The 26,892-nt window shown below is 43.1% G+C and overlaps 2 protein-coding genes across 7 annotated transcripts in view; one reads left to right on the forward strand and one right to left on the reverse strand.

Moving 5' to 3' along the window:
* SPG11 (SPG11 vesicle trafficking associated, spatacsin) overlaps positions 1-7,210 on the forward strand; it is a 104,448-nt gene extending 97,238 nt beyond the window's left edge. For 5 of the 6 annotated variants that reach the window (XM_023539085.2, XM_010599689.3, XM_023539086.2 and 2 more), the window contains one exon: positions 4,509-7,210. In XM_023539085.2, the coding sequence (XP_023394853.2) occupies positions 4,509-4,525 (17 nt within the window). In that variant the 3' untranslated portion in view covers positions 4,526-7,210. Of the gene's footprint in view, positions 1-4,446 lie in introns of all 6 variants that reach the window. The other variant, XM_064292020.1, reaches the window with a different exon arrangement.
* EIF3J (eukaryotic translation initiation factor 3 subunit J) lies at positions 815-26,380 on the reverse strand. The gene is made up of 8 exons (XM_064292028.1): positions 26,299-26,380; positions 26,104-26,207; positions 16,843-16,897; positions 15,790-15,881; positions 6,450-6,564; positions 3,825-3,986; positions 2,255-2,328; positions 815-1,919 (listed from the first exon to the last, which is right to left on the reverse strand). The coding sequence occupies exons 1-8, from the start codon at positions 26,363-26,365 to the stop codon at positions 1,788-1,790; spliced, it is 801 nt and encodes a 266-aa protein (XP_064148098.1). The 5' UTR covers positions 26,366-26,380; the 3' UTR covers positions 815-1,787.
* Between the last annotated feature and the right edge of the window lie 512 nt (positions 26,381-26,892).

Below are 26,892 nucleotides of genomic sequence, written 5' to 3' on the forward strand. Positions count from 1 at the left end.
TCCTACTTAGAAGTGATTGCTCACCTATGCCATTTTGTACGGATATTAGTATCAATACCAAAAACTTCGTCTTTCTCAGGATGGCTTCTATTTAGATGATACAGTATTGATTAAAGAACACCTGTGCCTGCAAGTTCCAGTTTCAGAGGAGTTTAATATTATTTACAGAGTTAAGGAACAGGTGATACATTTGTATTTGTTAGAAACTGATCTCTCTATAATAAAATAGATTTTAAAGTCAGTATGTCGTCATCACCAACGTACCACTAGCCCTTCTCTGCCCTAAAACAGTGTTTGCTGTGATTACTGCTGTGTAGTGACTGCCTTCTAGTGATTCCTAAAATCATTTAGATGGCCCTGTTTTCCACTTCATATTAAGAATCCTATTTCCTATGTAGGAGAAATTAAGAACACCCCCCCACCCGCCCCACCACACACACAGTTTCTAGTATGTGGTGGTTAAAGAAAAGACTGTGATCACAAATTTGGTTAAATAGCTTAAGGGCCACAAAAAAGGCCACCCTAACCATCTGAGGATGACTGACTGTACATTATCTTTACAGGCTCGATTACTCCAAATAAATAGTTGTATTTAATTAGGACTTCATATTTCAACAAAAAATTCTCCCAAATAAGTAAGAGGAAGGCATTCCTGCACCTCCGTTGACGGGTGACACTATTCTGATTTTTGTCTTAAAGCTGTGACAACTGGTCGGGCATTTAGTAAGCGATAGTAAGTATACAGACAAGAGCCCTAGTCCGAGCGCTGTCTCTACTCTGCAAAAATACCTCTTGGGAGGTAACACAAAAAAAATTAAGTTTTCACAATAGTGATTTTATTAAATTAGTTGCTTTATAAAACACTGCAGATGTCATAATTGTTAACATAACAATTTACCAAACCGTAGTTAACTGGTGCAGTTTGCTGAGCATGTTTTATAAAGGAAAATGCCAGAACCCTGTTAACGCTGTTCGGCCGCAGCCCAGGAGAACAGAGGAGACTCGCTGCCCAGACCCTCCGAGCGGGCGGTTACCACGGGCGGAGCTCCCTCCCCCAGCCAGAGCCCTCGGAGCAGGCGGTTACCACGGGCGGAGCTCCCTCCCCCAGCCAGAGCCCTCCATCAGCAGGAATATTCGGATAAATAGACAGTCTCTGCACTCGAGATTCCACAACCTGAAACGCAATAATGGAGAGGTTTACCTTCTTCACTTTCAGAAGTTGGAGGGTTTTGGTCATTTAATTTTTAAGTATCAAACTAGTGGCTTTTCAGCCGCAGTATCTTCACTCTGAGATAAGCAGTCTTCTTCACAAGGTATTTTTAAAATCCTCACGCTCAATTTTAAGACAAAGCAATTTTAATACTAGGTGCACGCCACATGCCCTTGCTGCAAACTGCTTTTCTTGACAAGTTATGAAGTCGTTCAAGGAGGTATGGTTAAGGCTGTATTACTGGATGGTGCTGGTAAACACTACACAATTTTGTCACGTTGCGACCTTGTTTCCAATTTAGTGACTGCTGCTGTGGAATCAGCAACAATGACATCATTAGGACTTATTTTAAAACTATGATTTAGTAGCAACTGAGGTTCCCAATTTTAACCCCTTGGCAGCAAGATCCAAGTTCCCTCGTTTGCACGTTAGCACCTAAGAGTCAAGGGGTTAAATAACCGGCACAAAGATACTGCACTTCTGATTGGAGCATTTGGCAGAACTGAAAGGAAAGAAGTTGTGCTACATGTTGACGGGACTGTGGGCAACAGAAAGAAGACAGCAGGGAAGAGCGCGGTCACATGAAGTCTTCATAGTCTTGTACGTATCCTCCATCATAACCGCCGTAGTCTGCCAGGTCGTCTTTCATGGTGGCCTTCAAGCCCCCTCCGGGAACCACACCTTTCTTCTTCTTTTTGGCTTTGCTTTGCTAAAGATGAAAAGAGAGTTAACCCACGAGATTTCATCTATCTAACACAGGCCTCTAAGCTGTGTGCGACCCTCCCAGAGACGCCACATCCTCTGGGCCCGGAAAAGCTCTAGTTCTCTAAGGGAGACCCCCAGCCTAAGGCCACATGCACATGGCTGTGACGCTCCAACTTACATGGCACTGGTCAATTTCTTGACTTTAAGTTCCTTCGGTCAGGCTTCTACCATATTTTTGGTGAACAGTATAACTGCCTCTAAATGCATTCTCAGTGTGAAGCTTCCCCCGCCTGTGCCCCTTCCTAACGTAACATGTTTCCCTGTATGGCTTACTCTTACCTTTTCTTGCTTCTGTTTTTCACTGCACAGCACAGTCAATGAATTGGTAATCTTTTTCAAGTCATCAATTTCCACTAAAACAAAAACAGGAGGAAGGGAACATACCACTCAATTTTTAAGCATTTTTGGGAATAAAAGTGTTATGAGAAATCTAATTTTTCCATCAACTTCAGTAACTTCGGAATGGCTATGAATTTCTCCTTTTTAAACGTAAGATTAAAAATCTATGGCTAGGCTCACAAATCACAACTATTTTAAATAAAATGGCAAACTCAAAAATTTAACTTTATAAATGACATGTAATCACCAAGACACCATCAACTCAACAAAAGAAGACAAACTTGAGTGTCTTTACAGGGCCCCCGACCATTCTCCCTTACCCGGTGTGAACAGACAGAGGACGATACCCGAGCCCTTCAGATACAGCCTCCATGCTCGTGAGGAGCAGCTGAGTGAACATAAACCCATGAAGACAAGACCCCCTCGGTGTCTCGGTTTTCTAGCACGGAAACCAGAATGAAAACAGTGGCTGTTCTCAGAAGCCTCAGTGTCCTACCAAGCGGGGCCTGTTTAGTGGGCCTCACACCCTTATAAAAAAATGTGAAACTGGAAACAGATGCCAATCTTTAGCTACCAAAACCTGTTCAGGTGCTTTGGTCAGAAAGCAGCTCCAGAAACAGGAAAAACAGTACATGTGCGGAATAATCGACCAGGAGGGCATCACCAGCCAAGTTCAGGGGCCCAGCCCAGTGGTAACTCCTCAAAGAAAACCTAATTTCAAATTTACTGCACAGGGTTCCTTTTTCTGAATCTTTAGCAAATCTTGCAAACCCCGTCCCTTCCACATTGAGTGCTGCACCCCCGTGGTGTCACTCCCATACATACACAGGCCCTGGAAAGCAGGGCTCCTCTCCGGTGGTGGTAGCACAGCCAAGCACCTGGAGGCCGGGCGTGCTGCCGGCTCTGGTAGGCTTGTCTCACCCAACCTTACAATTTGATATACTCAGGGTCACCTCCTAGCCTCCTGTCAGACACAGGACAGAAAGTGTACAATCCTACTTCTATGAAATATCTAGAATAGACAACAGAGACCAAAGTACAGTGGTATGAGCAACAGGGAGTTATCACGGGGTACAGAGTTTCTGTTTGGGGGGATGAAAAACATCTGGAAATGGAGAGCGGTGACAGCACACCATGGCGAGTGTGATTAGTCACTTAATTGTACACTTAAAAATGCTTACAATGGCAAATGACCAATTTTTTGTTACATAATTTTAGTATATATATATATATATTTTTTTTTTTAAAAAAGGACAACAGATAAAAAGAACAAGACAGTGTTTTCTTAGCTGTTGTGCTGACAAGCCCAGCTGTCTGGAAAGCCATTTTGAGAGGTAATTAACAAGGCAGCCTCAACAGAACAGAACCTCACTGTGTCTGCAGGACAACATTCCCAAGTGAATTACTGAACAGCAAACCCTCCATTATAGCAGCCCAGATACCTTCCACCCTCCTGAGGATGGTGTGTCCTTACCAAAATCCACCCACCACAGAGATCAGAATTACTTACATGAAATACACACATCACGAACTAAGGCTTCCAAAAAGCTGGCATAATATAGTGACTTTTCATATTGTGTAATTTTATCTTTTAGTAACTTTCCAAACTCTGTGAAGTCATCTCTTGAAGATGGGTTCATAGCATCTATTCCATAAACTGTATTATTAACACCTGTACGAAGGAACATGGAAAATGTCGGGAAGCTAAGATAAAAAAAGAAACCAATCAGCTGTCTTAGTGAACTTGTTCTTTCATTCCCAAGCAGGGCTCTCCACGGGGCCCGCTGGGTTCCTGGACAGAATTCACAGGGCCTGTGAATCTGGGTGAGAAACAAACTTACATCTTTATTTTCACTACTCTTTAATTTAGCATTTCCTTCCATTCTGATGACAGGCAACAAATCACAGTGGGATTAGCAAAACCTGACTGACCAATAGAGACCACAGATGTTTTTACATCACGTTACAGCTGCTGCAGGTATCTCAAAACAGTGTCCACAGTCGTCATTACTTTCAAACTGCGTTACTTACTAGACCTGCCCCTAGATCTTATTACTTAATGCATTAAGAAGCCCACAATTACCGCATTGCAAATTTGTTATTTTAACATTTTGCTGTTTCAATATTAACAGGTTTCCTTTATAAATAAAATCCTATGTATTTTATTTTCTGCATCTAAAAACATTCCATTAAGAAGAGGCCCACATCTGACTAAGACTGGACAAACGCTGGAAGCCACGGCCCCGGACGCTCTGTTAACCCAGAACTAAAACCATTCCCGAAGCCTGTTCCTCAAAGATTACACTGACTTTAAAACATAAAATAATACTCGCGAAGAGTGGTGCTTCTTAAGTTCAAGCAGATAAAAAAAAAAAAAGCAGATACATGAGCCTAAATGGGCAGCTCCTCTGCAGAGGTGGGATGGGAAGACAGGAGCTGGCTGGATGGACACGGAAACCCGGGGTGGGAATGGGGAGTGTGCTGTCACACTGCAGGGATTGCAGCAGTGTCACATGACAATACGTGCATAAAATTTTCTATGAGAGATTAACTTGAGCTGTAAACTTTAACATAAAGCAATTAAAAAAAAAAAAGGAGCCCACAGGTTTCACAGACTGCCAAAGGTACCCACGACACAAAAGGGGCGCTGCTGTTCATCAAAGGCTTGCCCAAGCACAGCCCAGAAAGAAGCAGGGAGGGAGGAAGCAGCATCGGAAACAAAGGTGGCTCCTGCGGAAGTATCAGCAAACTCACTCCAGAAGCTAAGAAAGAGCTAACCAGGCGTTACATCTCAAAGGAAAATTAATCTGATTTAAAAGGGTTCTAAGCTAAGAGGTAAGTAAGCTATTGTCAACAGTCAAGTAAATTAGTTGTTAACAGAATCACTGGTTCAATATTTTATATGAGAAACACATTAAAATTCTATTAACCAAATAATGACTGTATGGATGCACACTGTTTTTGCCTTTTAATCTGTAACCAGTACCCTACACCAGGCTTTGTGCACATTGCATAAGCCCTTTAATAAATGCATGGGCAGCTTTTATCATCCTACGAAGACTAGACAAGTGCGGTAAAGACATGGCACCCACAGTGTGCACCAGAGCACCCACAGCAACCTGAGGATTGCTAGAGGCCCACTGAGAGCTCAGGTCACACTTCCCACAGAAAGGAGAACGGTCACTGGTCAGCCTGCTCTATCTGTTTTAGGGAAAAGGAAGATGGGGAGAGGGATCAGGTTGGTTCTAGTTCTTAGATTTCAATTTCACAGTTACTTAAATGTTTTTTACCTAACAACGAGCGTGGTTAAATAAAGTGTGAACTTGCCTGTCTGGTCATGTCTCTGACTCTACCCTCTGTGCCTGTAGCCCTTCCCCAGGATACTCTGAGCTCGTTATCTGCCTGCAGGATCCTGAACAGGCCTTTTACCTCATCACTAATCACGGCTACAGGCATGGCACACAGAAATGGAAGCCCTAAAGATAGGGCATGGTGAGGGCCAAGAAGGGTCACAGGAAGAAGGGGCCCAAACAGAATGCCCTGCCTTCACTACCATCCTGCTATCCAGTCTCATCCAGACTCAAAGACAACAGGACAGACCTACAGGTGCTTTAATATGCAAATTTCAAAGCAACAGACCTCACATTTCATCCAACTGATAAAAATATTCAAGGAAGCAGGATACTTTTTTTGGGTCCACTAAGTTTTTATCTTAATAATCTTGTGACGCCCAAAACATAATCACTGAAAAACCTGAACATGTAGTACCTCACTCTCCTTTTCAAGTAATGAAATCTGAAACTATACACAGAGAGGTTAAAGACTGCTGTCCAGCAATGAGTTCCTGTTTACGGTCCTGGGAAAACTGGCAAGGCTTCTGGGTGATGGGTGTACAATATGACTAATGTTATTGCTATTTCTAAATTGTACACCTGAAAAATGCTGAATTGGCAAATGTGTTTTACATACATACATATTTTTACAACCATTAAAAAAAACTGCTTTCTAGTATCCAATTTAGCCAGTATCATATTTCTTCAAAAAAGAGGTTTTCTGAGTATTCCCAGCCATTAAGACTTCCGGGGCTGTCACCTGGAATGTTCAGTACGGCACTGCAGCCACACCCCTGTCTTACCGAAGGTTTCTTTTGCTAATTCAAGGTCTGACTCTTCCTGTAATTTCTTTAGTCGCAGTTTATCTGCTAATTGTTCTTCTGGTGTTAGCACTTTAGGTTCTTCAGGTTCTTCTAACTAAAATGAGACAGACAAAAAATTTTAAAAGGGCTGTAATTACGGTGGACCCAGAGCATTTCTGTATTTTACAGATTTTTAATTTATTAGCACATATAAATAATAGCAGACACTGAAGGGATGACTGCATTTCAAGCTTTCTTCTAAACAATTCGGATATAAGCCTCATGTGAACTAATGAGGTAGATACTATTAGCCCCATTTTACAGATTAAAAAACTGAGGCACAAAAAGAGGTTAAGTAACCTGCTCAAGGTAACAAAAGGTAATACCATGGGTAACGCAGCAGAGCTGAGATCTGAACCCAAGAAGACTGGGTTTATTTCTGTAGCTTTATATACATACATACATATATATATATATATAAGGAACTATAATTTTCAGTAAGGTGAAAATGGTACTCTCATATACTGCTGACAAGACAGTAAATTGATAACCAGGTATCAAGTCTAAAAATGTTTTTATATGCTTTGACCCAATAATTCCACTTTTAGGTGTCTATATTAAGAAACCAAAGATGCACACAAATATTTTTGTATAGGATGTCAACTGGAATATTACTTATAATTTCAAATAAACTAAAGACAACCTAAATGTCCAAATGGAATGGTTAAATAAATTATGGCCAAAAAAAAAAAAAAAAAAAAGCCCAAATAGCATGCAGACATGGTCCTTTTCATGTATTTATCACACTGCACTGTAAATATTAGCACAGTAGTACTAATAAATGTATTATTAAAAGTAACAAAATTTTTGTAACAGTTTTTAAATACACAATAGTAGAAGCTGCCACTTATTTCCCAATCCCACTCTTCTGAGATAAAGGCATTTAACAGTTGAGTGTACATCCTTTTTATACACTGCGAAATAACCGTCTGCAACAAATATATATTACTTTTACTACGAGGGAAAAAACCCTCAGTGAACTTTACTGGGAAAAAGAGGGAAGGGAATTTGTGCCCTTGGTTATTCAAGCCTGTGCAGTTTAAAGATTCTGATTCGGAGTCACCTTCTAAAACTGGTGACGCTTTATTTCTGATGGAGAAAATCCGAGTGGGAAAGAATGGTAGTTAGGACAAGTCAGAAAATCTGAGAATACTTTCTAGAAGAAAAAAAAGGTCAATTTCTTGACTTAACGCTCCTAGCAGTCCTGAACATCACTATTTATTCCTGCATCAAAACCGAAAATATTGTAACTCAATGCTTGGCCTATGATAAACTCAAATTAAGTACGCTCAAATTAAGATTTCTTTTCTTGGGAAAGATAAAATATAACAAAGTAAGAATATTTCTGACCTCAATGACCAAGAAACTGCCAATCAATACACCACCTCAGACTAAGCTGTAACATTCTGTTGCTTGTCCTGACCGTAGAAACATACATGTAGGTATACACAAGTTATTAAACGGCATTTGGCAAAGACAAATTAATACAACCCCATACGGAGGGGCAATCTAGGAACATTTATCAAGACTACAAATGTGATTTACCCTTTGGCCCAGTAATCCCACATTTGGAAATGACACACATACATGGTTTATTCACTGAAGACTTACTCATCAAGTCAAGAAGTTGGGAAGAAAATCCAACTGTCCATTACCAGGGACTGGTGAAATAAACTGTGGTACATTTAAGACAATGCAATACTATGCAGCTACAAGAAAGGATAAACCAGAAACTAATGAAGATTTCTTTACAGGGGTGATAGGGATCAGGGCAGAGAATTCTCTGAGTGTAGCATTTGTGTACACTTTTAATTTCTGAACATTTTTTATGTCGAAAAAATAAAGTTAAATAAAAACTAAAAAAATCCCTGAAACTGAGAAGAAACTGAAACCAATGACCCTAAAGTGCCCAATGAGCCAAACACAGCGACACAGGAGACCAGTGCAAGGGACCTCAGATCCCAGGACGTGACTATACATGCACAGCAGAGTAATACTGTAAGCCCAACAGGAAATACAGGCATACCCTGTTGTACTGCACTTCGCTTCGCAGACATTGCATTTTTTACAAGTTGAAGGTTTGTGGCAACCCTGCGTCGAGCAAGTCTATCAGCACCATTTTTCCAATAGCATGTCCTCACTTCGTGTCTCTGTGTCATTTTAGTAATTTTTGCAATATTTCAAACTTTTTCATTATTATATCTATTGTGGTGATCTGTGGTTAGCGGTTTTTGATATTACTACTGTAACTGTTTTGGGGCACCACAACCATGCCCATGTAAGATGGCGAACTTAATTGATAAATGTGTGTTCTGACTGCTCCACCCACTAGCCAATCCCGTCTCTCTCCCTCTCCTTGAGCCCTGTTCCCTGAGACAGGACAATATTGAAACTAGGCCAATTAATAACCCTACAGTGGCCTCTAAGTGTTCAAGTGAAAGGAAGAGTCACACGTCTTTCACTTTAAATCAAAAGTTAGAAATGATTAAGCTTAGTGAGGAAGGAATGTCAACAGCCAAGATAGGCCCAAAGCTAGGCCTGCTGCACCAAACAGCCAAGTTGTGAATGTATAGGGAAAGTTCTAGAATGAAATTAAAAGTGCTACTCCAGTGAACTCACAGGTGATGATAGAGTAAAACAGCCCCACTGCTGATATGGACAAAGTTTTAGCGTTCTGGACAGAAGATCAAACCAGCCCCAACATTCCCTTAAGCTAAAGCCTAATCTAGAGCAAGGACCTAATCCTCCTCAATTCTAGCAGAGGCTGGTTCATGAAGTTTAAGGAAAGAAGCTGCTCTGTACCATACGAGTACATGGGGAAGCACCAAGTGCTGATATAAAAGCTGCAGCGAGTTCTCCAGAAGATCTGGCTAGGGTAAGTAGCTACGCTAAACAACAGGTTTTCAGTGTAGGTCAAACAGCCTTATACTGGAAGAAGACGCCACCTCGGGGACCTTCACAGCTAGAGAGAAGTCAATGCCTGGCTTCCATGCTTCAAAGGACAGGTTGACTTTAAGTGGAAGCCACTGCTCATTCACCATTCCTAAGGCCCTTAAGAATTGTGCTAAATCTGCTCTTCCTGTGCTATGTAAGCAGCGTAATAAAACCTGGATGACAGCACATGTTTAAAACATGTTTTATTCAATATTTTAAGCCCACTGTTGAGACCTACTGCTCAGAAAAAAAAGATTCCTTTCAAAACATTACTGCTCATTGACAAAGCACCCAGTGACCCAAGAGGTCTGACGGAGACATACAAAGAGACTAATAATGTTTTCATGGCTCTTAAACAACATCCGTTCTGCAGTCCATGGATCACGAAGTAATTTCGACTTTTAAGTCTTATTATTTAAGAAATACATCTTGAAAAGACCAGACAGAGACTGGTCTGAAAGAGACCAGAGGACGCCCAGAAGACATAGCCCCTGGCCTCTCTGTTAACCCAGAACTAAAACTGTTCCAGAAGCCCACTCTTCAGACAGACTAGATTGGACTATAAAACATAAAATACTTGTGAAGAGTGTGCTTCTTAGTTCACGGAGATCCATGAGCCTAAATGGGCAGCTCCTGTCCACTGGCGGGCTGAGCACGCAGAAAGGAACAGGTGCTAGTTGAATGGACACAGGAAACCTGGAGTGCAAAGGAGTGTGCTGTCACATTACAGGGACTGCAACTAGGGTCACATAACAATATGTGTATAAGTTTTTGTATGAGAAATTAACGAGCTGTAAACTTTCACCTAAAGCACAACTAAAAATAAATAACATTTTGTATGGTTATAGCTGCCATAGATAGCGATCCCTCTGATGAATCTAGGCAAAGAAATTGAAAACCTTCTGGAAATGATTTCATCATTCGAGATGCCATTAAAAAAATTCATGATTCACGGGGGGGGGGGGGGAGGGTCAAAATACCAACATTAACAGGAGTCTGGAAGAAGTTAATTCCAACCCTCATGGGTGACTTTGAGGGGTCCAAGACTTCAGTGGAGAAAGTAACTGCAGACATGGTGGAAACAGCAAGAGAACTAAAAGCAAAGGAGAATGAAGAACACCAAAGATGCAAGGAAAATAAGAGCCCGAGCAGCAGGAGGGGCCGCATAAAACAGAGACTCCGTCAGCCTGAGACCTGAAGAACTAGATTGTGCCCCGCTACCAGTGACTGCCCTGACAAGGAATACAACAGAGAGTCCCTGATGGAGCAGGAGAAAAGTGGGATGCAGAACTCAAATTCTAGTAAAAAGACCAGACTTAACGGTCTGACTGAGACTGGAGGGATCCCACAGGTCTTGGCCCCTGGACTCGGTGTTAGCCCAAAACTAAAACCGTTTCCAAAGGCAACTCTTCAAAGATTAGAGTGGACTATAATACATAACAGAAACCCTGGTGGCATAGAGGTTAAGTGCTACGGCTGCTAACCAAAAAGTCGGCAGTTCAAATCCACCAGGTGCTCCGTGGAAATCCCAGGGGCAGTTCTACTCTGTCCTGTAGGGTTGCTATGAGTCAATTGATTCGACGGCAATGGGATGGTTATAAAACATAAAATGATACTGGTGAGGAGTGTGCTTCTTAGCTGAAGTAGACACATGAGACTGTGGGCAGCTCCTATCCGGAAGCAAGATGAGAAGGCAGAGGGGGAAAGAAGCAGGTTGAACGGACACAAAGAATACAGGGTGGAGAGAAGGAGTGTGCTGTCACATTAGGGGAATAGCAGCTAGGAGTACACAGCAAGGTGTGTATAGGTGTTTGTATCAGAAACTGACTTCAGTTGTAAACTTTCATTAAAGCACAATAAAAAAAATAAGAAGAAATTGCCACAGTTATCCCAAGCTTTAGCAACGACCACCCTGATCAGTCAGGAGCCATCAACACTGAGGCAAGATCCTCCACCAGCAAAAAGATTATGACTTGCTTAACGCTCAGATGATGGTCAGCATTTTTTTAGCAATAAAGTATTTTTTAATTAAGGTATGTACATTTTCTTAGACATAATGCTATTGCACACTTAAACTACAGTATAACTACAGCATAAACCTAACTTTTGTATGCACACTTAAACTACAGTATAACTACAGCATAAACCTAAGTTTTGTATGTACTAGAAAACCAAAAAATTGATGTGAATTGCTTTATTGCAATATTCGCTCTATTGTGGTGGTCTGGGACCAAACTCACAACATCTCTGATGTATGCCTGCAGAGTGACATACAGTCCCTGGCATCCTAGCATTCCTCATCCCTCCCTACTGTGGTATGACTTATCTCACCCAAATATACAAGCTTACGTGCAGGAATATGGGGGAAGAGAGGGCATCATCAATGGCACTCTATATACCCAAAACCCAAACCAAACCCATTGCCATCGAGTCGATTCTGACTCATGGTGACCCAACAGGACAGAGTGCAACTGTCCCATAGGGTTTCCAAGGTTGTAAATCCTTATGGCAACAGACTGCCCCATCTTTCTCTCATGGAGTGGCTGGTGGGTTCGAACCACTGTCCTTTTAGTTAGTAGCTGAGCACTTTAACCACTGTGCCATCAGAACTCCTTCTATATATCCCTACCACAGAAAATTTTATTTCTAAATTTTCATTTTCCTCCATGCATTGTTTTTAACCTGAAACTACAGTGTTGACTGGGAAAGAAGTTGAGCCCCTGCAGGAAAGAGAAGGACACTATTTAGTTGAATTCATCTGTCTTTTTCTGTACTACTCCTTACACTTGTTCACTGCCTCAAATATACCAGCAAATTACGTTTTCCTTATGCTGCTACAGGTGCTGGAGTTAATTCTCTGTGTGTGTGAAAATATACACAATACACCTGTTAACAGTTTTACACTTCACACTGTGTTACCATTCTCACTCTCTCTGCCCATGTTATCTCACCACTGTGGACTTACTCTACACCCCTAAAGTTCTCAGCTGTGCTTTAGGGTTATGTTGTCAATCCGATCTCATGTAAGTCATTCTTTTTTAATGTCACTGTGACTTTGATCCAGTAAGTAACCCATCCATCATTCCAAGGCTGATCACCCATGCTACTGATAAATGAATTATATTCCTTCATTTAATAACCTTATTACAATTCTGAATTGTTATGTGATGTTCTAGGATCTTAGGCATAATTACTGAGAAAAAAGGTTTGTATTTTTAAACCTGCGCCTGATGTTGGAATTTTACTTATCAAATATTCCATTTTGGATGGTCCCAATAATATGATTTTGGGGGGGGAAGGGGTAGCTGCAAAGAAATCCTAAACTTCATTTAGGTACTTTACACTGTTGGAGACAATGTTGATATAATAGAAAAAAGCAAATAAGCAATTAACATTATCAGAAACCAAGATTTTCAGCATAAAAGAAAAAAAAGTTAAACCCTGTATTGTTAACTACAAAATAGAAATATCAATATGAGCTGATATGAACAAATATCAGTATAACGATTACGTGTATGCATGTATAAATTTATTCCCTAGATTTGTCTATGAAAAGGGTTCTAGAAGGAAAGGCCACCCCAATAGTACTCAGCACACTCCTAGCACCTAGATTTGGTCTCTAAATATTATTTTCCACTACAAGGAACACTGGAGAAACAGCTGATCCCAGACCTAGGGCAGAGAGGTAAGCCTGGCACTTACTATTCTACCAGAAAACAAAGACTATTGGGTCCTGTGGAAAGGATGAATGCGGGACCAGCTTACAGTAACTCCTGATGGCCAAGGCGTGACAATTTGATAAAAAAAAATCACTATATCTGAGTAAAACAATGAATTTATAAAAACCCTTAAGTACAAAAATTTACTTGAAAAAGAGAAAATTAAAAAAATCCCTCATTCTTCACTGCTTGCGATTACGCCCACTCCTTACTCTAAAAACTAGTAATTAAAATCACCATTTTGCAATCCCTAATGAAATAATTAGGCAATGATCATCAATGATACAAACACTAATGAGTGAAAAGCTGACGTGAAACTGGACTAAAAAACCCACTGCCATTGAGTCGATTCCGACTAATGGCTGACGATCCTATACAACAGGGAAGAACTGCCCCATAGGGTTTCCAAGGAGTGGCTGGTGGAGTCGAACTGACATCCTTTTCGTTAGCAGACACAGCTCTTAACCACCGGGGTTTCCAAAACTGGACTACTTGGGGAAAAAACATAATTTTATAATAGAAGGATCAGGCTGTCACCACACCTTAACCCAGTAATCAATTTTAGCATCGCTATTAACAGGACAGACATTACGTAACTCCTATGTGATTCAATATGAAGTAAAAGCATCGCCTCTTCAAGTATTCTGGCCAAAAGTGTTGATTAAACCGGGATGTTTTAGATTCTGAAACGTTAGATTTCCGGTGTTACTGGAACGGTAACCATGAAGAAGCAATGAGACAAATCCAAAAGGTGGAACATTCTATGAGACAAGTAACCCGGTCTCTTTAAAAAGTCAATGTCAGCTAAAAAAGAGAGAAAGACACAGAGAGAGAGATTCTAGGAAACACAGGTACAGTAACAACCAACCGCACTGCAGGACCCTTATTTAACAGCCCATACATAAGAGGCATTTGGGGACAATTAGATGAAACTAGTATGACAAGGTATGTTAAAACTGCTAAATTTAGGTGACATGTGATTATTCATTATGTTATTTTCTCTCTGAAAATTTTCTTAAAAGTCAAGAAAAGAAAAAAAAGCTTTCTATTTTTTTATAACCTAGTAAGGAAAGATCTCTACAATATGTTAAATAAGATGGAAACAGTGTATAACAAAGGAGAGGAAAAAATATACAGCTGTATCCTGCATAAAGACACCGTGGAACCACAAAAAAACAGTATTTACTTTGTCAAGGTGGAGGGAGAGAAACGGGATAAATAAGTGAAGACGGTAGCAGTGCTTAGTACTGTTTTAACTTTGGACCACATAAATGTATTTCCTATTCAAGAAATAAATATAATATTCCTAACCCTGTTCCACATAATCAAAAAACAAAAACATATATTACATGGCAGAAAAATGGACACTTTGTATTTCACTCAATACCGGCAAACACCAATCATGACCAGAGGCCGTCCCCGGGTTACGAACATCTGACCTACATACAAATCCATAATTATGAACCCGTTCCAAACCAAACCTGCTGCCATCAAGTCGAATCTGACTCGTAGTGACTCTACAGGACAGAGCAGACCTGCCCCATAGGGTTTCCAAGGAACAGCTGATGGATTCAATGCCCACCTTTGGTTAGCAGACAGCCGAGCTCTTAACCACTGTGCCACCAGGGCTCTGCAGTTATGAACCAATTCCCATAAAACCTATTATATTAAAAAAACTAGGTACATACAACGGTTCGTAATAACAAACGGGCACTACTCTGTGATGCAAACGAAACATTATTATTGCTATATTATGTTAAAAATGTTTTTAATCAAGTAGACACATGAGACTGTGTTGGCATCTCCTGTCTGCAGGGGAGCTGAGAGGGCAGAGGGGAGGGGGCCAGAAGTTGGCCGAATGGACCTGAAAAGAGAGAGTAAAGGAGTGTGCTGTCTCATAAAGGGGAGAGCAATTAGGAGTACACAGCAAGGTGAATATAAATTTTTCTATGAGAGACTGCCTTGATTTGTAAACTTTCACTTAAAGCACAATAAAAAAAAAGTTTTAGTGTATCTGGAAATGTTTAATGTTTTTTATGCATAGAAAGGTACACTATATACAAAGACAAACATCTAAGTGACATTAGATACAGACCATATATAACTGTTCAGACTTCTGTACAAATTCAACTTAAAGACAGATTTAGGAACAGAACTTGTTCATTATCTGGGCGCTGCCTGTGTTCCCGAATGTTTAATGAAAACTTGAAACGCTTCTAATACATAAAGCTTCTGAGTTCTGTTTGTGCAAAAAACACAAATTCCGTTTCAGAATTCACCAGTCTGACGGTATCCATTTATGCTCTTCACAGAGCCTTTCAAATTGTGGTATCTGCTGCCTGTTAGACAACGTACCACTACTGACAATGAGAACTGTGTATTTTAAAAAAAGAATAGTACCTGAGAGCCGTCTGCTATCAAGGTGGCCCCGACTCAGGGCAACCACGTGTGTGTCAGAGGAGGGGCTCTACTCACGGTGTTTTCAACAGCTGATTTTTTTCCCAGAAGGAAATTGCCAGGCCTTTCTTCTGAGGAGCTTCCACGTGAACTCAAATCTCCAACCTTTCAGTTAGCAGCCGAGCACATCAATTGTTTGCCACAACACAGGGAATCCGAATATTACTTACCCTCTTTTTAATTTCTTCTTGCCTTTTCTTTTGCTGCCGTTCTTTCTCTTTGATCTTCTCTGCTATTTTTTTCTTTTCTGAAACTTTGACTTCTGGAAGTAAAAAACGTTTTAATCATAGTTATTATGAATATTTTCCAGTTTATGGATGAGACAGACATGATACACTTCCAGAGACCAAACCTCTCCCCAGCTCCAATTTTGTATGGTGATTTCCTGCCAAGTAAAAATTGGAAGCTTCTGGGACTCTTCCTTTTCCTCTCTAATCTGATCCCTAAAAGCCAAATACCTCCCTTCCTATTTCTCCAGTTCTTTAGGCAGGACTTAGGTCACTGAACTATGAGGCCACACTCTCTCCTGTTCTGTAAAAACACCCAGCACTCACAGAGAGGCAGGACTTAGGTCACTAAACTATGAGGCCACACTCTCTCCCACTCTGTAAAAACACCCAGCACTCACAGAGAGGCAGGACTTAGGTCATTCAACTATGAGGCCACACTCTCTCCTCGCTCCTGTTCTGTAAAAACACCCGGCACTCACAGACAGGCAGGACTTAGGTCACTGAACTATGAGGCCACACTCTCTCCTCGCTCCTGTTCTGTAAAAACACCCAGCACTCACAGAGAGGCAGGACTTAGGTCACTGAACTATGAGGCCACACTCTCTCCTGTTCTGTAAAAACACCCAGCACTCACAGAGGGGCAGAACTCAGGTCACTAAACTATGAGGCCACACTCTATCCCCTCTCCTGTTCTGTAAAAACACCCGGCACTCACAGAGAGGCAGAACTTAGGTCACTAAACTATGAGGCCACACTCTCTCCTCGCTCCTGTTGTGTAAAAACACCCAGCACTCACAGAGGCAGCATCCAACAGAAAAGCCACCTAATTATGTCTGGGGACAGAGGGCAGATGTAAGGGGAGAGAATCAAGTGGGAAGGGAAGGACGCCTGGTTTCTAAATACCACAGTTTTCAATTTGTAAGCATTCTGTTATCTGTCTTAACATGCGCACCAAGACATAACACCAAAAATGGAGGAGCCCCAGTAGCTCACCTGGCTTTTCTTCAGTTTCCTCTTTTTTTTCGTCATCATCATCATCCCAGTTATCCTAAAGAAAATGACCTCCGTTACTCATCTGCATGTTTGCTTTTCCACATGAGCTTTATTATCAAACTGTCAAACTTCATAAAAACAAACTTCTTGGTATTTTTATTAGGACTGTGTTGAACTTGTAAATTAATTCAGGGAAAACCGACATCTTTACGATGAGCCATCCCAGCCAGGAGCGGGACTCTCTCCGTTTGTTCAAGTCTATTGTTGTGTCTTTCAGGAGTGTTTTAAAGTTTTCCTCTTAGAGGTTGTACATTTCTCACTAGGTTTATTCCTAGGTATTTACTCTTCTATATCTCTAAAACCATTCTGGAGCCCTCGTGGTGCAGTGGTTAAGAGATATGGCTGCTAACCAAAAGGCTGGCACTTCAAATCCACCAGCCGCCCCTTGGAAACGCTCCGCGGCAGTCCTACCCTGTCCTACAGGGTGGCTATGAGTCGGAATCGACTCGAGGGCAACAGGTTTTTTGTTTTTTAATTTTATTTACTCTTCTGTGTGGCTATTGGAGATAGGTCTACAATGTCCTCTAACTGGTTATTATTTGTGTATATGAATGCTATTTGTTTTTGTATGTTAATTTTATAGCTTGCTATCTTACTAAATTCATTTACCATTTGAGTTAGTTTTATCACTGATTTTCTAGAGTTTTCCGGAAATACTATCTGATCATCTGCAAACTTCTTTACCAATTCTTACGCCGCCACAACTCTAGTATGAACTGAACAGCAGCAGAGATGATGGACATCCTTGCCTTATTCTTCTGTTAGTGGAAATGCCGTGGCATCTCCCATTAGGTGCCACCCCCTCCTCCCCGCAAAGGTATGAAGTAGGTTTACCAATCTTCTTACTGCATCTAGATTTTGAGACAGAAAGTCTTTTCTTACACTAAGGGATTCACCCACATTTTCATCTAGAACTTGTATGTTTTTGTTTTTTTTCCATTTAGATCCCTGATCCATTTGGAGTTTTGTCTTGTGTATGGTGTCAAGTATAGATCTAATTTTATCTTTTTCCAACTGGCTACCCAGCTGTCACACCACCATTTATTTAAAAAGCCCATCTCTGTCCCATGATTTACCATACGCTAAATTTCTCTACGTACTTGGTCTGCTTCTGGGCTTCCTATTCTATCCCATTGGTCTATTCGTCTATTCATAGACCAATACCATATCACTATTATATGCGATATGTTTTAATGTCTGCGAGGGTTAGCCCCCCTCAGGTTTTTTGCGTTTCCAGTATTTCCCTGGCCACTCTTGCATGCTTATTTTCCATACGAACTTTTATACTGATTCATCTAACTCCACAAAAAAGCCTCTCTAGTAACAACTAAAATGCAAGACAAACAAGCCAAAACTAACAGCCTCTCTTAAAGTGATTCGGTTGTTTTAAATCAAAACATTAGTGGACTTTATACTTCGTATTTTCCCAAATGTAAAAGCATTCCACACAACTCTGGATAATAAATTTAATTTATATTATATTAAGTCCAGCATTAAAGGGCAGTCAAAAAAACAATCAAAATCTTCATGGAGCCTACTCCCTGACTGGGGCAGGGAACGCTGAGGTGAATAATGGTCTTTTAGATCTACGCCTATGTGTAACTCAGTCACTGAGCACCTCCTGAGCTAAAAATAAACCAATTATCAACCAAAAAAATGCGAAGACACCATAGAAGTTGGAAGGTTGTAGTCTACTGGGGTAGACAGAGCCCTGTACCTGAACAGGCCTTTACTCTGCAGGCAGCCAGCAGGCACTCTAGACACATCATGTGAACCTAAGCCACAGGATGCCATCCGCAGACAGGAGGCCTGGTGGAGAGGCAGAGGCTGACTCACGTGCCACAACTATGACACCAGACTTCTGGTTTCATAACAAGACAGGTCATAAATCTGAACATCTAGGTCTATAAACTGATCACGGATTGGTTCTTAATAAAAACCTGTAAGTCTGCCAAAAAAATAAAAAATTCAACATCCTGATTAAGGCTGGGTAGCAGAGCTACAGCCAGTTCTGCAAGCAGGACATGGGAGGAGCTTTGTATAAAAGTAAACATTTTATAATCACCTTACCTTGGCAATTTAATCCACAGCTCACAGTTTTAAGAGATTAAAAACAAACCGACTTGTCATTATTTGGACAAAAAAGACACTAGAGTTAAAAAATTAGAGGTCGAATGTTTGTATCACCTTGCTGGTTTGCTGAAGTCTTAAATGAATGCATCACACCACAGAAGAACCAGAGAGCTAAAGACAGAAGTTAGCTACGAGGCACCTGTGGCTGTTGTCTTTAATCTTCCCAGAACACAGAAAGGCTGGGTCTGTGGGGGACATGCTGCTCAGGCAGAGCGGCAGAGAGGAGGACCATCTGCGCATTGCCAGGGGACACACATTCACAGGTCTTTCCTAATCATGCTGCTGCTAGCTGCTGGAGTGACTCCTGGCGACCCCGTGTGTGTGGAGCAAAGCTGCTCCACTGGGTTTTCGAGGCTGTGACCTGTTGGAAGCAGATCGGCAGGCCTAACTCCAAGGCCCCTCTGGGTAGGTTCAAACCACCCATCTTTCAGCTAGTAGTCCGGTTCCTAACCATCTGCACCATCTTGGGGTTTCCTCTGCTAGTAATGATCCAAAAACCCAAACCTGTGGCCATCAAATCGATTCTGACTCATAATGACCCTACAGAACAGAGCAGAACTGCCCCATAGGGTTTCTAAGACTCTAACATTCAAGTAAGCAGACTACCGCAACTTTCTCCAGCGGAGAGGCTGGTGGGTTCAAACCCTCAACCTTTCAGTTAGCAGCCAAGCACTTAACCACTGTGCCACCAGGGCTCCTTCCTAACAACAACAACAAACAGCAGTTACTGAGAGCTTACTTTGCATCGGAGCCCTGGGAGCACGGTGGTTAGGAATCCACCAGCCTCTCCTTGGAAACCCTATGAGGCAGTTCTACTCTGTCGTACAGGGTCACTGTGAGTCGCAATCGACTTGGCAGCACACAACAACAACAAACAGTTAATCCTCACAATAATCCTGTAACGTGGTGTTACCCCCATTTTACAGATAAGGAAACGGAGGCCCAGAGATGGCTATTGCACAGTCTCAGTGAAAAAAATGAAGGAGCTTGTTCTGAATGGGCCAAAGTTCTTTTAAAGCATCATAATAAACGTGACTTTTTGCCTGAGTCCTGAAGTTTAAAGTAACTACCTGGCACCTCGGTAAGTCCCTCCCTACTCAAGATCCCCTCCAAAATTCATTCTTTCACTTAGCTATGTTATGAGCTCCCCTGGTATCACAGGCAATGTCACCACAGAGAACGGCTGTGGAGCATACTAAACATATGCCCAGCTACCCACTGTCAAACCTCCAATTGCCTGTGGTGGCTTTCTACTAATTGTAAGAAACTGGTCTAGCAGCCTCTGAGGGGAGAGGTATGGCTGAAAATGAGTAGGTCCATCCCAGTACCCCCACATACAGAAACAGATGCAACAAAAGAGTGTATCTGTTCAAAGGTGCTCCTCATTTCCTCTTCCCGCAAAACATCACCCCATCCTACCCACATCAGTGCTCCCCCTCAGTATCCCATTCACGCCAACACCCTGTCCCACTTCCATTCCTATTCCTGGCTTCCCCTTCAAGGCATAAATCTTATCCCAAAGAGTTAAGGTAAACTGCCCACCAGATGCAGACATAACGAGGCTTCCTAGAAACCCTCCCTTCCATCATAAAACGGGTTTATTAGCAAAAGCAGTGGTTCCTATCAACCAACCCTGGGAACAGCCACCAGAACATACGCTACTGGGTTCATGAAAAGATTACAAAAGGCAAGACCTGCCTGTCCTCCTTACCCCCGAGGGCTCACGAGTTTGCCCTGACGTTACTGCCATTAAGAAGGAAGCAGAGATGCCAGCAAAGAGACTGGCCAACACCTCTACACAGATGTGAGCACAAAAGCTGAAGACCAGGTAGCTTTCCCCAAGAACTCAGGTTTTATTTCCTTAGTTACAAAATCAGCAGGTGCTCAAAAAGTAGGCATAAGGTAGACTGCCACACTGGTTCAGAAAAATCTGCCAAATTTTCTGTAAACCCTGGGACTTTGCATATGTTGGCGATAAATTCAGAAAAAATGCGGAAAGGATTCCTAAAAAAAACCCTAAAATTAACACTTAAAATCAGAACTGTGGGTAAGACTCTTCAAAAAGACTCACTTCAAAGAGCACTAAATGGCAATTTGGTTCAAGAGACTACTTAACAACCTTCAATTTAAGTCCCTTACCTAATTATTTTTGGTAGCCAATAAATCTTCCAACTATAGTACCTAATATATTTCCAAAAGACTCACCCAGGCTGCTCTCCTAAAATAGCTGGCTTTGTCAGAACAGAGGTTATTTATGAACTGCTTGCTTATCTAACTCTTGCCCTGTAAATGCACATCCACCATCATTTGAGCTTTTTCTCTAAAAGATGGCTTCTTTTCAGGTTTAAAACCTGCTTCCCAATTGAACTTGTATAGTATTAAAATCAAAACAGGAAATTTAAAAACCCTGTTTTCTTTTTATTTCTAACAAAATGCAGCCAGTAGTTGGCTGGCTCTGTCATTTTTATAATACACAGCTTATAGAATGTCACATGCAACGAAAGAACACATTTAGGGGTGAAAATGCTTTCCAATTTAAGCAAGGTATACTTATAGATCATTACATAGAAGTAGCTTCAAAAGAGAAGTGAAACTCTTCTAACCCATAGCAACTGCCCATTAACTAACAAAGTCCTTCCTCTGTCCCTCCCTTTCTTTTCAAGTACCTTGGTTTAGCATAATCTCTCACAGAAGAAAGGCCTTTTCCTGGTGTTCTATAAACTGGGCAGGCCTGCTCTGAGAGGCCTCAGAACTCTGCGGTAAGCTCCTGGCAAGGCTAGACCTAGTTTTTAAAAGAAGTTCAAATGCTCTTCTGTCATCTCAGAGCTATGTTAATCTCTGGAGGCCAAGGTACCTGCCTTAGTAAGTGCTACTTCATTTAATTCAATTAAGTTTTTAACACCCTATTATGCAGCCCTAGTGGCACAGTGGTTAAGAGCTGTTAGCCAAAAAGGTTGGGAGTTCAAATCCGCCAACAGCTACCTGGAAAACTCTGTAGGGCAGTTCTACTCTGCCTATAGGGTCATGATGAGTCGGAATCGACTTGTCGACAACGAGTTTGCTTTTTTTGGAGTTTATTATGGCTCGGCACTCAGGTGAGTTCCGTGTACTCAATGCCTACCTATCTCATATTTGAAATTGTTACCAACCAATTCTACTTTAAATTCCTGGCTAAACCAAATTAAGCTCAAGACACTGAACATTAAATAAATGACTTATTTATTTTCAGTGACCCAGCATGAAAAATAAAACAAACACTTTTTAATAACAAATATGCTTCCTAATTCAAAACTTGATAGTTTATAAAACTGTCCGGGTCCTGAAATTATATGATTGAGATTTTCTTTAAAATAATCTAGATGGAAGAGGGGAGGAAGACATGGGGATATAGAGGAAATAAGACTGGCCATGGGTTTATTAAGCTTTTCTCTCTACTTCTGTATGACTGGATTTTTCGTAATAAAAAGTTAAACAAAATGCCCACCTTTTCTCTAACATACAGACCCCTTTCTTCAGAAGTGCTGTTTCCAATGCCTGAAAAATGTGCTTCCTCAGGTAGATTTAAACTATCAATTGGAATAGGATCCTAACAGAAGGGTGAGAAAGTACAAATGAGGCAGGCAGTTTTCAATTAAGTCAGTTTTCTAGTATCACTTTTTAGGAAATTCTGTAATACAGTTACAGACGCGAACACCTGAAATGCCTGAACATAGCCAAGAGAAGTTTCCTCAAAACAAACTCTACACCCTGTGACTAAATCTAACTTCTAACCTGTCTGACTGAAATGCTGGCAGTAAAAGCTGTGTTGCCTCTGCTGCTGCGGGTCAGTTGTGTATTCACTGATGTCTCAGTCGACAGTCTCCACGTCATGCCAGCCCGGAGATGGATACGAAGCAAACAAGCCCTCCCGATGTCTCTGCCTAACACTAGGATAGACACGAAGGTAAAAGCAAGCCACGGTACTGGAAACCAGGCTCCCTAGTTTTCACCTTGTTAACTGAGAAGAGTCGTTAACACTTGCCCCATAAATATTAACAGTTCTACGGTTTCACCTAAGTCCATTTCTGCCACTGCCACACAACTTTGTGAAAAATCAAGGGCAGCAAAATGCTATGTCTATCAAAAGTAGCAAACCACTGAAGTAAACTACCATGACAAACACCTCAGCCTTCCCTTCCTCAGAATGTTATGAATGATATTAAACCTATATTCTTAAAGCACCAGATGCTACCATAAATAGAATTTAGTTTCTACATACCTTATTTTTAAAGTTTTTAAAATTTATATATTGTATCATTTAAGGACTACAATTATTCAATCTCATGAAAATTAAGCCTTGTATGCATTGCCTTAAGGAGCCCTGGTGGTGCAGTGGTTAAGCACTCGGCTGCTAACCAAAAGGTCAGCAGTTCGAACCTACCAGCGCTCCAAGGGAGAAAGATGTGGCTCTCTGCTTCTGTAAAGATTAAAACCCACTGCCGGAGAATCGATTCCGACTCATAACGACCCTATAGGACAGAGCAGAACTGCCCTCGTAGGGTTTCCAAGGATCTGCTGGTAGATTCAAACTGCTGACCTTCTGATCTGCAGCCAAACTCCTAAACACTGTGCCACCAAGGCTCCATAAAGATTACAGCCTTGGAAATCCTATGGGGCAGTTCCACTCTATCCTACAGGGTTGCTATGAGTCAGAATCAACCCCACAGCAGCGGGTTTGGGTTTTTTTTAGTGTGTTTCCTTACAAAGATTGTCTTAAAGCATTAGAATTAAGAAATTTGGTGTTACTCACCACCACCCAAAATGACAAAATTCAACTCTAGATCAATAACCTCTGAACAAGTAAAAACTTGCCTGATAACTATGATCATTTCATTCAAAACATAAAATTCACAGTAAATAAGGAACGTGGAAAGCGCTTCTCTGGGCTTAGGAAATCACAAACAACGTGGCACAAAATGAACCCCAGACAGTAGATTTAAACAGCCTAAGCATATTTTCCATTAAGTGAGACTTAACAGGTACTGAGGGCCTACCGTGTGCCAGGCAACTCTGCTTAGTGCTTAACATATTATCTGGTATAATCCGAAAAATAACCCTTTGAGGTAGGTTACTATAGTGGCAGTTTATAGATGATGAAACTGAAAAAAAAAAAAAAGGAAGACTAGACAAAATGACCTTTATGGTCCATTAACCCACTGCCACCAAGTCCACTCCTATTCATAGCAACCCTATAAGACAGGGCAGAACCACAACTACCCCATAGGGTTTCGAAGGCTGTAATCTTTACAGGAGCAAAATACATCTTTCTCCCGTGGAGCAGCTGGTGGATTTGAACCACTGGCCTTTCAGTTACACTTAACCACTGTACCACAGGGCTCCTTACAACTTGTCAATCTCCAAAACTAGTCCACAGAGATCAGAATTCTACTGATGAGGACCAATACCACTTAGATTCTTTAACTCCAGGAAGGCTGTTTCATGATACTGTATCAGTTCAGACTACTCTACTCAAATTATCATTTTCTGGGACTTATTTTCTAACTTCTCTAATCTTTTCTTCTCATTTGCTAACTTAAACTCAATTTTCATAACATATATCTAAACTGCCACATTTAGTATGCATGGAAAAGTGAAAGGACAAACTAGAACTCAAAGCCAAGGTTCAAAACAGAAAATCTGCCCCACAGGGTTTCCAAGGAGCAGCTGGCAGACTCGAACTGCCAACCTTTAGGTTAGCATGCTGAGCTCTTAACCACTGCACCACCGGGGCTTCACAATGTAGGGAGGTAACTAGTATCTCGCAAGAAAGCTGATAACACCATCTATCTCTTTGTCTGAACAATGTGTAAACAGAACACCTAAGCATCTTCAGTCAATAAGAGTACCACTCATTCATTAACTCCAATGTGTACAAAGATCACACCACCCCTGAACCTCAGGCTGTGAGGGCCATCCACCTCATATCAGATTCAGGAGAAAAGGGAAAAGTCCAAACAACAGCGCTATTATGTTCATAGTGATTATCTAGCTCAAAATCTCCAATTCAAACAGAAGAATTTATAAGGTTCTCAGTATACACTGAAGAGTAGAAGTTAGGAACATAAAACATTCACTGAATTAATTAAAACCTGAAAAACCATTTTTTCCACTTCATACTTTCATCTGCACAAATGTAACAAGACTTTGAGAACCTTGTTAATAAGGGTTTGAACATCTTAACATTCTGGACTTCAGATTTTTGTAGCTACTTAAAAAAAACAGAAGTCAGAATGTCATCTAAAGGCCTACCACCCCTGGGGGTTTTCAAAAGCAAACGGCATTACGTCAATAGGATTCTGATCTAAAAGGCGTAGGGAAAAAAGGATAAGCGGCGGCCCCTCCTCTACCCCAACTGCCAAATCTTTAGTGCTTCATCCTCAGGCGCCGCCGTCGTGCGCGGAACATTACACAACTCACTGCCCACTGCCCAGGTCGCCGAGTGGGCTGCGCGGGTTTCTGGGGGCTAGCCGCTGGCCATCTCCGCGCTCGGCTCAGCCTTTTCACCACAGGGTCGGGGAGGGAGGGCTCAAACTCCCTTCCCCGTACTGCTTCTATTTGTCTCGTGTGAACAGGCGGAAAAAAACTGAAATCAAAACACACTATCTCGCTCACCTAACCGTTCCGACCAAGTCTGCTACAAGCGGGCCTGATCTCGAGAAGGCAGGCCGGCTGCAGGCCCTCCCCTGCGGGCCAGGCCACGCGGCTCAGCCCTCAACCTCCCGCTTCACCCCGCGACCCCACGACAGCGACGCCGGCACGTGGGCCGGCGGGAAGTGCTGTCACCTCCGCAACCCGCCGGCGAGTGGGGCCGGGCCGGGCTGCCGCCACGCCGCCCGTCCCCGGCCCGCAGGCCCAGCGAGCAGACACGGCGCCGCCGACCCTACGCCCGCGCCGGGACTCGCGGCCCGCAGGCCCGAGCGGAGCCCCTGGGCCGAGTCCGCCCGTCCGCCCGCCCGCCGGCCGGCAGGCAACCCGCCCGCGACAGCGCCAACCCGGCCTGCGCTGCCCGGCGCCCCGGCCCGCGCCCACCTTGACGTCTTCGTCCTCGTCCTCGCCTTCCCAGCGGTCCCCGCCGGCGGTGCCGCCGCCCCCCACCTTCCGCACCGGGTCCTCCACGGAGAACGCGTCCGCGTCTACGGAAGAGAGCGAGCCGCGTTAGTGCCTGCCTCGGCGTGGGGCCGGCGCCGGTCCGGGCCCAGAACCTGCCCTCGGAACGCTCCTCACCCCAGGAATCGGAGTCCCCCGCCGCCGCCGCCGCCGCCGCCGACGCCGCCGCCGTCGCCGACGCCATCTCGGGCCGGGTGTGAGCGTGTGTGAGGGGGAGGAAGCGAGGACTCAGCGCGCAGGAGGTGAGTCACTGGCTTTGCTCTCGTTGGCCGGCGCGAGGCAGGCTGGGACCGTGGCGGACTGTGCGCCGAGGCCCCGCCCACCTGGCGGCAGCCGGGCGACGCACGCGCGGTCCGGCGGGAGCGTGGAAGGCGGCGGACGGCGCTGGGAGCGGCGGGGCCGAGCGAGGCGGCGGGGAGCGGCGGGGCCGAGTCGGGGGTTCCCTCCCGGCAGGACGTTTCCGCAGGCTGGCGGGCGGGAGGACGGAGAGCAGCCGGGAGACCGGCAGCCTACCCTGGACCCGCGGAGAAAACGTAAGCGCGTGGTCGCTATCCTCGGCCCCCCCGGCCCCGGCCCCGCCCCCCGCGGCCCGGCCCCGCCCCCCGCGGCCCCGGCCCCGCCCCCGCGGCCCCGGCCCCGCCCACCCCGGTCCCCGGCCCCGCCCCCGCGGCCCCGGCCCCGCCCCCGCGGCCCCGGCCCCGCCCCGAGCAC

This window comes from Loxodonta africana, chromosome 10 (genome assembly GCF_030014295.1).
Source record: "Loxodonta africana isolate mLoxAfr1 chromosome 10, mLoxAfr1.hap2, whole genome shotgun sequence".
Classification (NCBI taxonomy): domain Eukaryota; kingdom Metazoa; phylum Chordata; class Mammalia; order Proboscidea; family Elephantidae; genus Loxodonta; species Loxodonta africana.

Bases quoted from the DNA above. Each gene is read 5' to 3' on its own strand.
- EIF3J (XM_064292028.1), bottom strand. From the start codon at position 26,365: ATGGCGTCGGCGACGGCGGCGGCGTCGGCGGCGGCGGCGGCGGCGGCG. The intron at 3,987-6,449 runs GTAAGACAGGGG...TCCTTCGTACAG, and splicing joins ATTAGCAAAAGAAACCTTCG to GTGTTAATAATACAGTTTAT. The intron at 1,920-2,254 runs GTAAGAGTAAGC...TTTCATCTTTAG, and splicing joins AAAAACAGAAGCAAGAAAAG to CAAAGCAAAGCCAAAAAGAA.